At 38.8% G+C, this 15,861-nt stretch overlaps 1 protein-coding gene across 1 annotated transcript in view; it reads left to right on the forward strand.

The window, feature by feature from the left end:
* The first annotated feature begins 14,273 nt into the window (after positions 1-14,273).
* map3k5 (mitogen-activated protein kinase kinase kinase 5) overlaps positions 14,274-15,861 on the forward strand; it is a 58,555-nt gene continuing 56,967 nt past the window's right edge. The window contains exon 1 of the mRNA XM_055054291.1: positions 14,274-15,203. Coding sequence (XP_054910266.1) covers positions 14,792-15,203 — 412 coding nt within the window. The 5' untranslated portion in view covers positions 14,274-14,791. The remainder of the gene's footprint in view (positions 15,204-15,861) is intronic.

A 15,861-nucleotide genomic window follows, 5' to 3' on the forward strand; every position in this document is an offset into this window, starting at 1 on the left:
CAAGTTTAACTGACCAGCAGTAAATTATTTGGATTTAAAGTGACAGGGGCCCTAAACAACTCATTCTCTAAGAATGATTTGTGTAAAAATGTGAAACAGAGCTTTTCTAACTTGTTCTAGAAAACATAGTACCTACAGGAGAGATTCTCACAATGCAATTACTGATAAATAATTTGCTTGTGAAGGTAAAAGCTACCAATGTGGCTGACTGATACACAAAGAAATACCTTGGAGATGTAACATTAGGACCAAAGTGCATGAGGTTTTGACCCGTAGGTTCTAGCTTACAGGAAGGAGAGGGGAAGGAAGGGAGGGTCACTGTACAGTAGTTCATAATGGTGCTAGTGTGAGTCCACGCAACAGATGAAGTCATTTCACACTTGTCTGTGAATGAAATGAGAACCCGACGATAACATCTCCCTCCGCGCCCGCTCTATGCCAGCCGGGCTTTTGATCTTCCCGAGCGGCGCTGAAATGATCTTCTGTCCGAGTTTTTTACAGCAAATCAGTGCCGGACAATTCTCTCCCTCTGCTCCCATTTTCCTGCCTTGTACCGAAAAGCTGTCAAGCCGAGAGTTCAAAGCGTAGGTCCGTGATGAGATGAGAAACCACTTGGGAGGAATCACATTAGCGCCTGGCTTTCCCATGTGCCGGCGTGTAAAACATCAGAAAGAGGAGGAAATAATTTCATGACTTGACGACGGCCTTATATTGTTGAGGAGCCAGCAACGCTGCTCCTGCAGACTGTAAATTCACAGATCTGCATCCAGCTCAGCTGGCATTTGATTCTCTGTGGTGCAGCAGGAAACAAATGCAAAACACACCGAGCATTTGAGTAATCTTAGTGCAGAAAGTGACATGTCAATGTTTTCAGGAAGCCTGAATCCACTTTGTTTTCTGAACCAATCAGCTGGCTGCTGATTCTTCATGAAATACACTGCAAAAGCATAAAATCCTACCAAGTATTTTTGTGACGTTTCTACTGCAAATATCTTTGTACCCTTGAAATAAGACAAAATTAACTTACAAGCATCTTTTCAGCAAAATATAGGAGTTTGTTTTAAATCTATAATTCCTTAATACTGACAAAAAAACAATACAGCTTTGACATTTCAATGAGAAATATTTTGTCAGGATGACAAAATGAGAAAATGTATTACTTTTCTGAATAATTTAAACGTTTTAAAACAAGAAAGAGAAGAAGAAGTGCAAAGGAGTGAATGCTCAAGTTTATTTATTTTTTATTTTAACCTTTTCACACATGAATTTTAAAAAAAGCTAAATAAACTTAAGGCTAATGAAAAAAGAAAACAAGACAAAACTAATACAGAAACAGATAAATAATGTCAACCACAGGAGAAAAGTGTAGATGGATAATCAAAAAATCAAGAGCAGAATCTCTCCTGCAATTCCAGCTGCATACTTAAGAAAATAGTCATGATTTCAACTTATTGTACCTGTTTAGCAAATTATTTTAATGCATTTCTTACCTAAAAAGTCAAAAATCCAGTTTTAACTCCTTAATATTCATCAAAACTTTTAGTTTTTTAAACAAATCCTTCTTTCTTAATTCAGTTTGTAGTTTTGAAATTTATTGAATGTTATAAATTACAAATAAAATGACAATAATACAATATATAATAAATGTTCAAAGGAGTGTTGTAGAAGCATAAACTTATTGAAATTCACCCCATCCTCTGATTATAACCGTCATATTTATAGGTGACGAGATATAGCTTCATTTTACTCTTGATTCTTAATTAATGCAATACAGTCAATTAAATAGTTGCACTATTCCCATAGGTAAAAGTATATAGTGTTATTCACAACAATAAGTTTATGATGTGATTTCTACATAGTTAATGCTGTTCTGAGCTCTACTAAGTTCAAGATTCTTAAAGTTTGTCAATTTGTAAAGTGAAAAAATACTAATTAAAGACATTTTTGGCATCTTTCTCCCTCACACACACACACAGAAATCCGGTGTTCACGTGGAGGGAAGCAACATGCAGGGAGGGAGAGGTGAGCCATGAATCATGACTATTATCATTAGGTTAAGCACCAACCAACCCCAAAGGCAGAGGAAGCCTCTGTGGAGAATCGACACTCTAAATGAGCCTGATTATTATTATTGTCCTCCAAATGAGAGTGATTAGTATTGATGTCTAAATGAGCACTGAGGTTATTATTGCCACGATTATTAGTATTATTATTATTATTGTGGTGGCGTTATGAGCAGCCCGGCTCGTTTTTGCTTCATTCACTTTTAATTCCACAGGCTGCCTTTTTAACTGACAGCAGCACGGCAGCGCAGCTGTGACACACACACACACACACACACACACACACACACACACACACACACACACACACACACACACACACACACACACACACAATTATTCATTCACACTAATCTTATCAAACATTAACACAGCAGTTGCAAATGCAAATTCATACCCAGACATATGTGCATCATGGTTGAAGGTGTCAAAACCCCAAATAATCCTGACAGGCTAACACGTATGAATGTAAATTCTGCGAGAAACTGGCAGATTTCTGCAGTCACCTGGAGGAAAGCTGCATGCTCCGCTGCATCGTTGTCTGATGAACCAGATGGCGGCAATTCCCTCAAACAAACACATAAATAATCTTTACATCTGGATAGATTATGAATGCTAACACATATGCCAACATGTGACGTCACTCTGCCATGATGGACGTAAAAAAAAAACAATGATTCCTGCAAAACTAGTCTAAAAACATTTGTAGCCTAATATTTCTTCTGTTTGGTTGATTTCAGTTTAAAAACGTCCACAGGATGCTGCGCAAACAGACGAGCGTTCAAACCAAAATCGTCATTTTATTGTGTGACTTTTAATAAGAAAAAATATGGCCGCTGTCAATCATAAAGACTGCCAGCCCTCAATGCAAGCGTGAATTTGCAGCAAGAGACTAATGTTCATCTACTTTATAAGTAATTATGATTAGAAAGATACCAAATATCTTTCTAGGTACGTGTCTAACCATTGGTAATGTTGCACGGTTTGAAGCCTAGCATGTATGGAAAAAGCTGGTTAGCATTTCGTCTTTTGTCTGTTTCAATGCTGCTCCGGCTACAGGGGGGGATGTGTGAATATTCATGTGGTGTGAATTCAGGCAAAGTAGGTAATTTGATCAACATGCCAGGAGGGCGGAGGCTCAGGTCGGTTTCTAAGCTAACTGCTTCCAACTTCTGTAAATCTATGAGCCCCAACCAGGTGTGTTACGCTCAGAGACCAATTAGCTTGACTCGAGCGAGTGCAAGCCTCAAATAAACTGGGAAAAACGACAATTTCAGTCGCTCTGTTCAATACTCCCGTCCCTCATTTCCTACGTCTGTCATGGCGCCTCGAATGATTTAGTGACGTAGTTGCAAAAGATCAGTACTGAAGCTACCCGAGTTGGAACTCGAGGCCCCGGGGCCAAATCCGATCCGCTGTAACATAAAACAGCTATGAGATTTAAAAATTGTTTCATCAATCAAATCACAGCAGTTTTTATATGTATCATGCCAAATTACTTCAATTCTTGTGGTTTTTGCAATTCTCTTAAATTTACGCAAAATCAGCAAATGTGAGTTTATTGCAAATAATTTTTTGCTAAATTGTTCAGACCCAAGAGGTTACATGATGCTAAGTATCACCTGAAGGAGTCAATATTTCCTTCTTCTACTACAATTATCCCTCACCCTCACATGATTTAAATGTTTGAGTATGGGATCAATATGGCGAGTAAGAAAAAGTAACCTTTGATGTTATGCGTTAATGCAAACCTCTTGCAAAATATTACAAAATCTTAGATTTTTATTGCAAAAACAAACAAAAAATTGCAAAATCCAGGAGGGACTGATTAATCTGAAAAGAAGTTCAGTGTTATTTATTTCAAGAAGTACTTGCAGAAGCAGATATATATTAATATTTTAAAAGTTTAATGGGTTTAATTAACATATTCTGACATAAACAACCTTTGATAACATTTTTGATCTTTATGTGGCCCAAAATGAAAATGAGCTTGACAATCCTGCTGTAAACAGTTGAATGTTTTCGTCTGATTTAAACATTTAATATTGTTGAAATGTGAATATTTCCTCTGTTATTTGCTGTTACACTGTGAGTCAGAGTTCACAGCTGGGTTAGGATTAAAATTCAATCTGAGCTTGTCCCCCAGAAATCTGTGAATTTGAGTGGTTGTTGTGTGCATCAGGACAGCTGTCAGATCACCTCACTGATTGGTCAATGTGACAGGCATCAAAAAGCGCCGTGGGAGGCGAAGGGAGGAGGCGTTGCTGCCTGGCTGTCAGTCACTTTCCTTCTCTGCTATGAAAGCATCACCTGGGTACACACGCACACACACACACACACACACACACACACACACACACACGCGCACACACACACTCATGCACACACACAAATTTATATAATCCATAAATCTCCATGCTTCCAACACATAAATGTGCATTCCCATAAACAGCTTGCATTACTTTGCATGCATGCAGTCTGATTCCAGCTGTTTCCCTTGACCTCACACTCACACAATTTGATATTTCGAAAATAATTTTGATCAATGGAAACACGCCGATTTGGAAAACAATTTCTCATTTTTCCATGAAAAGTTTTGTCTGTAGAATGAGGTGATTTTTTTTTTTTTGGCCGTACTGTTACTGGTTTATTTTGCAAAACTGCATCACACAAGCCACATAATCAACAACCGGACATTTCCACTGGTGGAAACCACGAAGAAGACGACAACAGGAAGTAGCTGGAGGATCATGGCGTGAAATTATTGTGTGAACAAATATATTTATGTGTGATTTTAATTGCGCTTTATGGAAACAAAGCAATGGTGAAATTATGTGGAACATCGACCAACTTTTGAATGGAAACGCAGCTTCTGTAGCGCATATCATCCGCATATGCTGGAACACAAAATCTTACCAAGTATTTTTTTCAAGTTTCTCGTGGAAATATATGGAAACAAGACAAAACCAACTTACAAGAAACTTTTCAGCAATGTATAGTATCTTGTTTTAAGTAAATAATTCCTTAATATTGATGATAATAATATGCCAGTGGGACTTATACTTCATCAATATTAAGAAATTATTTACTTAGAACAAGCTCCTAAATTTTGCTCAACCTTGTAAGTTTTGTCATACTTCAAATGCGCAAAAAAAATTGCAGTAGAAAAAAGACTTGGTAAGATTTTGTGTTTTTGCAGTGTAGCGTATCATTCAACCAAACACACGAACACACACTCAGTCGTCAGTCTTAACACAGACAAGCATTCACTTTGACAGAGTAATTATGACGTCCTGCTCTGAAGGGGCCGTCGGCTGAAAGGTGAGAGTTATCGATCGCACACAGGAGGAAATTTATCAATGTCCAGCCGCTCGGCTCTGACAGGAACCCAATCCACTTAGAGCTCGATGTTCAAACTGTTCGGGTCCGCTCCGAAAACCCATTTTAATGCAGGAGCATCCGACTGGGGGAAGAAAACTCACCAAAAGGTCATAAAGGTCACGCTGTAGCAGTACACCAGATGTTCCTTCTATAAAGCTGCTGCTTCTTCTTCTTTTAAAGTGAGTTTATATTGTTACTGAATCGACTCTTATTGACTCTTGGGCTGCATGTCGGCTGCTGGTTCCAACTAAAGACATGTGTTCTGGTTATAGTGCATTCCAGCTATTATTACTGTTTTTTTTTTTTTGTTCAAAAGGAAATTGTCGTGTTTTTGATGTTTCTGTTTGCGTCTGATTATTGGAAAATACAACTTTACTTTTTAAAGGGACAGTACTGCATATTTTCTAGTGCCATTTTATAGCTCAATCAAGAAACTTTATTACTTCATAAACACATATCAAATTTGACTTTGTAATTTAACGCCTGTGTTGAAGTTTGATGTCTCTCTCTTTAAAACTCCCTGCTAATTTCGAAGCTCCGCCTTCAGGAAGTCATCACAACAGCTCCTCTATTAACCCTTTCGCAACATTTTACCAGCATTGCACTGAGAAGTTACAGTAGGTGTTTGCTAATTGCAGCTCGCTAGTCTAAAGGAGCTCATTGAGAAGTTTCAGTCAGGCTGAAACTAACATTTATCTTAGTTATCGATTAATATATTATTATTCTGACCATCACTCAATTCAATCAGATTTAAAAAATGGTACATTCTGTTGATATTTTTTTTATGTATTTTAGATATTCAAACTACTCAAAACAATAAAATACAAAAATAGATATTTGACATAGAAGCCTTTCTCGTTCTAACGCAGCAACAGAAAAGCACCGAGATGAGCTGTTTATTTCCTCGAAACCATTTTCTGGATCATTAAATCATTTCTCCCTTCATTTATTGTAGTTTAGTCAATAATTCTGTCAGACTCTGATTGTCATGAGAATGGCCTGTTGACTGAATGTCAAAAAAGGGGTGAAAAATACATCCATTAGGGACGTGCATGCCAACGCCGTGGGAAAACAAATGGCGAGTGTTGCGTTTGTCTGCGTGTGTTTGTGTGTGTGTCATTCGCCCGTCCAGCCATTCAGCACCTGTGGATATCCTCCTGCTGCCGGAGGTGAGGTCCACACCTCCATCTTTCACTCAGACAATGAGTGGAATCATTTCTCCTCCTGCAGACCTCTCCATCATTATTGACACGGAGTTATTGATCAAAACCTCGGCCGGTAAATTACAACCTATTAGTCAAACTTTTTCCCTCGGATTTGGAGAGCGAAGCCGGGGAAGACGGAGCGAGATCAGGGATAAGTTTGACAGTCTGTAAAAGGGTTTACAGAGTGGACTCTTTGTTTCTTTTTACCTGAGATGTATTATCAGGATGCAGATTAGGCAGCAGACAGAAACAAACACGGCTGGTCCGTTCCTCAAGGTGCTTCTGATGGTGAATCAACATTAGCTTAAGGAAGCTGAGGTTCCAGGTGAAATCCGTAACACAAAAGTTAGAGAGCAACCCAGCCACACTTAATTTTTTTTCCACTCTCTGGTTTTTTTGATGTTTTGCCGGAGGCCTATTCTACTAAAGAGAAGTAATTTGGCTTATCTTATCCCAGAGACCTAGCAGCTGCTTTTTATTCTTTTTTTTGTGAGGTCTTTTTTCTCATTTAGTCCAACAAAGATTGTCCTCATAGATTGACCTTCTCTGTGCCTGCAGGCCGTTGCCCTCATGCCAGTAACTAGATAACACACTCTATCAGAGATTTGAGAAAATCATTGGGAAAGCAGTGGGGCTGATAGTGGCATCAATCCTAACCTGACACCAGGCTGGGTCAACCATTTATCTCTCTACACCGCCTCTGGTCACAACAGCGGCCATCTTGCTCTGCTACATCCTTCTTTAATAACCTTGGCCATGTCTCTTTGCAGACTGAGAGGATAAGACGGCGCTCGCTCGCCACTGTTTTGTTTGCATTTCGCCCGTGAAAAATCACATTTGAGCACATTTGCGGCGTGCAGCTCAAATTGAAAAGAGCAAAAGCACTCAGAGGACCAAAGCTCGCAAACTCGTTAGCATAGGATTTAATGGTGGCTTCACCGTCATTAATTCCCCACGGTGGTTGACTTAAATGCTTCTATATTGGTGGAGTGAGATCTTCCCAGAGGCCTCCTGGTGCTGAGATCATTGTTTTTCACTTACTAACAATGAACTTATGATCGGAGCGCCGCGAGGCTCTTAAAAAATGCCCCACAGGATCATTACAGACCCCGGTGTGTATCTGTGGGACTGTGTGTGCTTGATGCCAATGAGGCCGGCGGAGCAGCAGTGTGTCCGAGGCTCATCTCGGTGCTCTGCAGCGCAGTCAGGATGAGTGGGGAGGTTAAATGGGGCGTCATCAATCTCAATGAAGTGCAATTATTTTCTCACTTATTAATCATTGCCGGCTAATAGCTGGTGGCAAAGCTGGGGCCGCCATTTGTCAAACTTAGCAGATTTCTGTAATTTTGTTTCCCCATTTCCACTCTAATGTTTGTGTAGACTTTGGCAGATATCTATGGAGGGCTGCAATAAGTCTGTGCCTCCAAGTATCTATCGCCTACCTGCACTGCAGAACTAACTGAACTTCTCGTCGTTTCTCTGTGTGAGTGATTCCCTCCATTTCAAACACGAGTTGCTATTTTATGGTCTGTGGCAGAGCAGAATGGGAAGCTTTATTTGGAGAGTGCACCATATAAAAGCCTTTAGATGCTTAACTTTTGTTTGTCCAGACATTACTTCATACTGCAAGTTGTTGGTTTCCTGCTATTGCAGATGCATAAAGAAACTAACACTGGCACAATGTGCAATGGCAAATTCCCAGATGACATTACTAGAAAGGTCATTTGGTGCATTTTTAGAATGAGGCCATGATTAAGAAGTAACATACCGAAGTCTACAGTTTGATTTCTGCTATAAAACATCAAACTAATTTAGAATAAAGTTATGATATATTGAGTCCCAGTTATCACGAAACGTCTGTATAATATCACAATTGCACAGTAATGCCTAAATACAGCATTTTGCAGAACCTTGCAGCAGCGTAAGGGGCGTCAAACTGATTTCCAGTTTTGGCCGTATCAAAAATCTGAGTGTTCGTAAAATGGCCGGTTGTGCCAGAATACATTGATAAAACCAATTAAATTGTTAAAATGTTAATAACCAGCCGTTCCTCCATGATTCTGAGGTTGTTTTGTGTTTTTTGCATTTAAAATTACAGATTTTGTGGCGCCAGTTTAGAAATGTTTGTAAGAATTTTTTTTTACAATATTTGAATGGTGTTAAATGTGAATTATTATTAAAGTCACTTAAACTCAATATTTTTGACCAATTTTGAGAAAATCTGCAGTAAAATTCTTAACAAATGTGGAGATTTGTTGATTTTGTGTGAATTTTGCAGATTTGTGAAAAACTGGAGGGACTTATTGAAATAATTTGGAGTTTAAAAGGCCACATAAAAAGTTACAGCGGGCCAGATGTGGCCCCCAGGCCTTCAGTTTGACACAAATGCTACAGCTCAGCTCTCATGCATCCTCACCTTGCTTCCAAATGTGGATGGAAGCTAATTTCCCTGGTGCTCTCTCACCTCTGCATATGTTTAGATGCTTAACTTACAACAATACGAACTTTATCCCTTTTATCTTTATCTGCCAGATAAATCTTTATCTGCCAGATAAAGATAAAAGGGTCCTATCATACAAAATTCACATTTTACATGTTTTTGTACCTCCAACTGCTTCTAAAAATAGTGCTTAAAAAACTCACTGGCCATTTCTGGCAGCAAGTAAATGTCTTTTAGTGTCTGTGAAATAAACTCTCCCATAAGCAGGCGCTGCCTCGTTAGCTTGCAACCTGAGCTGAGGTCATGCTAGGCAAAGCGCCCTGTTCAATGGATGCTGGGAAAGATAAGTGTTGTTAACTTCCCATCCAGAAACCACTTTCTGCATTCTTGTTGATTATGCAGGAGGCTCCACTTCTGCTTTTCAAATATGTACATTTGTATAACTGTGCTTCTTTTTGCAGCAATTTTTACCGGCGAATGTAAACGTTGAGTTGTGTGTGTGTGGCCAACAGAAGCTTATTTGGATTTAAAGTGACAAGACGCCCTAAACCTGCTCATTCTTAAAGGAGCTCCAAATAGGAAGAACTGAGCAGACTAAAATCTCATTATCTAGGAATTATTTTGCACATAACTAATCCATAAACATGTTTTGTATGGCCCTTAGACTCATTTTAATCAGTTCAAGGAAACATAATAGATCACCTGACATCTTGTAGCATCTTAATAGCTCTTTCTGAATAATCCCTCTGAGCAAAGCTGTGGTTTTAAAAATAGAATAATACAAATTTGGAGCCTTTTAATGTATCTTTCCAAGCTAAATACAAATATTGATTGGGCACATTGAAAAAGCCATGAAAATAAAGATCCATAAAGGGATTTAGTTGTAGTATGACTGAAAAAATGATACCTAATTGATCAAAATTACCCTGCAGATTGTACTCTCCATGCTCACCTTTTACTATGAAATGCAAAACTGGCAGACTGCTCTCTTCTGCAGTTTCCCAATCACCACAGTGTCTTTACGTCCTAAAGGACTTTTGTCCTGCCATTTTCCAGAACTCTTTGTCATCCAGCCTGAGTTGACTTTTGGAGTTCCTTCCTGTGCACCAGAAGTCTCAAACTTTGGTCTTGGGTTTTTCTGTTTCAGCAAATCTGAATCAAATAATTAAATCACGCTCTGCGTAGTCAGAACATAATCGAACCATTTGATTCAGGAGTTCTGGACCAGAGACGAATCTAAAAGTTGCTGAATATTGAAGACAGGAAGAGACCTTTTCATCCAGAAATAAACAAATGACTAACAAATTTAAGGACAAAGTCAAATTATTAAAGGTTAAATATGATTAAGTGAAAATTTGTCTCACTCTAGTGTTCACTTTGGTTAGAGATTAACTATTCTCTGTTTCAATGTCAGCTATTGAACTAGCCTTCTTTATTTTATATTTAATTCATGTCTGATCTAAAGAGAAATAATTTTTACCAAATACTATTTTATTCTTAGAGGTTTTTTTATTTTACGATTTCTTTATTTCTACTTGAGTCGCGCTCATTCGACCCATCTCCACAAGCTTTCCTCCAAGATTTATGAATAAAAACATGATTATCATCTTACTACACAAACACATCATTCTTAATTTATAATGTTACTTTAAAGTTGAGAACTTTGGGGCAAACAACAGCCTGCCTTCAACCTCTCTGCAGTGTCCAAAACAAGACACATCCAGCAGGCAAACATTTATATTCGCTTTCTTATCTGTTTCTCTGTTTTCAAGGTTCTTTTACTTTTAAATAAAATTCTACAACTTAATTTATATTTGTGAATGTACAAATATAAGTTAAGTATATCCACATCAACTTATATTTGGATGTACTTTAAGCTGGTTTTATTAGAAAAAAACACATTTTCATCTAATTAAAAGCTCATTTTTAACTTCATTGTAAATGCAGATGGTGTTGTGAAGGATTTGCAGAATTTGCACTCATGTTAATAAATAAAAAATGTGATTTATTTTAGGAAATAACGAACCCATGTGGTGGCTTGTATTGTAGCACTGCTAAATGAAAATTCAACAGTGGTCACTGTGGGACACCTAGTGGCGAAACAACGGAACAACACCCAGAAAGATTTTTATTTTGTTTTTAATTGTCTTAAAATGTTTGATGGAGAAAGCAGTTTTTAGGAATATTAGCTGATATATTTAGACATACAGGTTGCCATTAAGTAAATGTTTTATTAATTAATACTGCGTGCTTTTCAGTGTTTTTATTATGTGCCGTTGGTCATGAGGTTTTTTTCTTTCTCTCTTTTGAAGGAGGCTTCTAGTGGATTTTCTTCTTTTCTCCCTCTTTTCCTTTTAACCCTTTGCCCTGCGTTTCTTCCTTTCTCTTTAAGGCCTCCTCTTGATGTCAGTCATGAGGTTTAAGGTATTATTTCCACCCCAGTGAACGAGGTCTTCCATCTTCTCGCAACGACTTGTCACTCTTACCAAAGTTGTCATCATCTTCAAACCGTTGTGTACAACTTTTTTTCTTTTTTTACCATTGAAGGTTTTAGCCAGTGGGTGGAAATAGCATTGCTGGAGATCTGAAACAAAACCAGGCAGACATTTTGTTGAATGAATCAGGAAACTCCTTCAAACTCAGAACTCAGAAACATGCAGTGAAAACATGCAGTGAAAAAATATTTGTTATTTTTGTCTTTTCATTAAAGCTGTTTTCAAGTTATTTCATTTAAAAAGGAAACAAAGCTTTCCAAACTGTGATGAATTAGGGCCATGCTTAGAAAATGCAATAAAATTACAAGAATAAAGTCATAATATTATAACTTTATACGTGTGCAACAATGTTAAAAGTAATTATTTATAAACGGTCTGACAACACAAAGTAGAACAAAATGTCTCAAAACATAGTGACCATATCTAAATAAGAAGCAAAAACACAAAGTCTTACCAAGCTTTAAATGAGACAAAACTAACTTATAAGTAACTTTTCAGCAACTTTTTTAATTTTTTAGCAAGAAAAGCTTGTTTTAAGTAAATAATTCCATAATATTGATGAAGAAGTTCTAGTTTCATTGTCAGATTTCTTTCACTTTTTTATACCGTGTGTTTTGGATAGATTTATTTCCCCATAATAAATTAAATTATCAATTAAAAAGCAGGCTAGGTTTTCAAAAAGCCAAACCTGCCGATTCGAATTTTGGCCGATAACAATTTTTTGGGGGTCTGAAATGTTAATCAATATAGTAACAAAGTTGCTGAATTAGCAGCAGTAGAGCAGGTATAAATAGTAAACATGCAAACCTGACCTAGTGTGCCAGTCTGTCCGTGGGAGAGCAGAGGACAGTAGTTGAATTTTAGACCTTTACTGAGGTAGATCAGATCGGTAGATAAGTTCGGCTTTACGTGTGAAAATCAGCCAATCGCAGATCTCTGAAAATTAAGGAAATCGACACCAATTGATCCTATGGCCAATAAATTGGTGCAATTGGTGAAAACAGCTTTTATGTAGCTGCTCAGATTATTTTTGTCGTTGAAACATTTACGTGTAACACAAAAAAAGCAAAAACAGAAGGAAATAGTATAGGAACAAATAATTGTTTATTTCACTTTATAATTAAAGCAACAATTGCAATTGTAATTATATTCATCTGTGATAAAGATTTGTCCATGAAAATCACAGTTTTTGTTTATGGTTCGCAGAATTATTTGTTTTGTGCCGTAATGTTTCTCATTTCCCTGCTACCAGCTGATTATCAAGCTCTGCAGGAACCAGATCCAGTTTAAATCAGTTGCTCTGAAACAGGGAAGAATCCAAAACATGCAGAAAAGATTTTTAGTGAGAAGTTTTTTCAAACTTCCCTCAAGCCTCAAATATCACAAACCTTTGCCAACACAGTGCAGAACATCTGTACCTTGTAGAGGACTTCTTGAACAAATTAGGATAGGCTTTTCTACAAAAATCATTCTTAAATAATGAGATTTTAGTGTGGTCGGTTTTCTCTATTTTGAGCTCGTTTTAGGATGAGCTGTTGCAGGGCTCTGTCACTTTAAATCCAAGTAACACGCTGCTGGCCACGCCCCCAAACATCAACATTTACACACACATGACAATGGCTGCAAACAGATACGCAATTACAAAACGGTACAATAAATAAGTAAATAACAAAAAACTTGCCTTTTCCAGCAGCCATTGTACGGCGGTAAAACAAGCTGAACAAAGTGCTGGAGCTCTGTTTGGGTTGCTAGGTAACAGGGCAAAATGGCTCATTTTCCAAACATTAATTTATTGCCAAATAACAGCTGAAAGGGTTTTAAGCTGTTTATAGAGGGAGTAAAAAACCCAAATGGAAGTACAAAAACATGCAAAATGTGAATTTTTGCATAATAGGTTCCATTTGGTGGCAGCATCACCAGATAACCTGCAACTAATCTGGTGGTACTTCTTACTAGATATGGAGATATCCACGGATCAATGAGATGATCAACATATGACAACAACAAATTTGAACATTTCGCAGATTTGATTAAAAAAAATGCGATGAGGCTCAAGTGGAAGGGATCTTTTTGTACTGCATATGTCTGATGTTTTGTAAAAATATAGTGGTGCGGATAGTAGCACTGGTACCTTGTAGTAAAAAATCCTGGATTTAAAACTGTGCATGTGTGTTTACTCCATAAACATAATTGCTTTTTAGTCTCTATAAATTGCGCATGTGTATGATTGTTGCGTTTATTTTAACTTCCTGTAATATTTACTTTTGACCACCAGAGGTCCGCCTTTCACAGGAAAAGCTTTGCGATAGCGTCAAGCAGTAACTGTGAATCAATTACATCATTCCTGAACAGTAATCCCAAACTGAGGCCCTAAATATGTTGTTGCTCTGGTTGCATATCAATGGAAGCTATTTCCACATATGTTTTATAACATTGGTTTAGCATTAAAGATGATCTACGTGGTGTCATCTTCCCTCTTTCTCAGAAGAAAAGAAACTTGGTGCGTATCAGATAAACTTAGGAAAACAGTTTCTTATTTCGATTAATCGATCTGGGGAATAGCGTCTCTATTTACTCTGCTGCTCCTGTCCTGGAGTGCACAATGTTTTGCCTCCACCCAGTTACTCCAAGCTGCCCCAGTTGTCTCTCCGCCCAGTCGGCGGGGCTGTGCGGGGAGATAAGAGTTCAGGGTGTGCCTGGCTGCTCATGAAGTCCGCCTCTCTCCGTCTGCGCGGCGCAGTTTCTCTTTTGAAAGATGACGAGCCGCTGCGCAGAAGCGAAGCGGCGCTGCGCCTAACTTCCACTCAGTGTGACATTTGTAATTCCTGTGGGCGTTGCTGTTGCCGCTGCACTGGCACAGGGCATTGTTGCTCAACTTTGAGAAGTACAGTGGGAGGATTTCTTTTGTCGAGCTGAGACGGAATGTGCAGATTGCGCGGCTGTTCCTCGCCTGTTTTTCCAGCGTAACATCGTCGTGACTCGGGTCAATCTACAGCGGCTATCAGCGTCATCAGCGACAAGCATGCAGCATGACGTGGAGTTGCACTTGTGCTTCTAACAGGCTGTTTACCTGCGTGGAGACGGGGCAAGGTTCCACGTCGTGTCCGTGCAGGAGCTTCACGAGCTGCGGCCGTGCGTAACGCTGCTGTCTCTCCATGGAGGACCGCTGGACCGGCAATCAACACTTTAAGTGACACTCGAAAGACGATGAACCAAGACCAAGAAGGGATTTCCTTCCCGGTGCCGTCCTTCGGTGCTGGTCCCGACAGGGAGGCTGTCAGCGGGGAACATTCCAGCAGCAACAGCGGTGGAGGAATTCCAGCAGCCGGGACTTTCTGGCAGGATCCGCTGGTTGGAGGCAGCGGACACAACCCGACCTCCGGGGACAGTCCGGTGGAAACCGGAGGCTTGCTGTCCGCCGGCAAGTCGTGCAAAAGCAGGCCGGTGACGGTGGCTTATGTGGTGAACGGCGAGGCGAGCCAGCAGAATAACGCGGAAAGCATGGCTCTCCAGTGTCTGAAGGACGCCTGCGACAGGGTGGGCAGCAAGCTGGACACGGTGAACTTCAGTAAACTGGACTTTGGGGAGACCACCGTTCTGGACCGCTTTTACAACGCAGGTGAGTCAAATGAAACCCAACTATTCTGCAGCCTGTCCCTTTAAAACTCCCATAACTTCCTCCAACAAGCATCAGATACACTCCCAACACAAACTGTTAAAGTCTAACTGGTATTAAATGGTGATTGTAAGGATAATATCATGATGGGAAAACAACTCGAATTTATTCTGTGGGTGGAAATTCTGTAAATTTAGCAAAACAAACATGATTTCTTGCAAAATAAATTCTTATAACCATAAACTATATTTAATCTGTTTGAGGCCAGAAAATGAGTAATTATGTTAAATCAGCCAGTTGCTAACAAGTCCTGAAAAAGAAAATGATATTCTGTGTATGTTTAAGAGATTGCAACCTGCAGTCAGTACTGTAATAACCACAGACAATTAATAGTAACATACCTACTAAAACATAGTGAAATAAATTGGTCAAATTCAAATTCACTCGACTTTCCATGTTGAAACAGAACAACATTTCTAATCATGTTCTTTAAACGTCGATGAAATAATAAACTTAAATAGTTTTCCACTGAGGAGGCAGAAAGTCTTTTCCCCAAATAATCACTGCTGTGATGTCTGGTGTAACTTAGCATGCAAGCTAGTGCAATTTTTAGCATCAGCGCGGTTGTTAAACTGGGAAAAGCTGATTGGAGACTCAAAAT

The sequence above is a fragment of the Poeciliopsis prolifica genome, unplaced genomic scaffold (genome assembly GCF_027474105.1).
Source record: "Poeciliopsis prolifica strain line A6 unplaced genomic scaffold, Auburn_PproV2 SCAFFOLD039, whole genome shotgun sequence".
Lineage (NCBI taxonomy): Eukaryota > Metazoa > Chordata > Actinopteri > Cyprinodontiformes > Poeciliidae > Poeciliopsis > Poeciliopsis prolifica.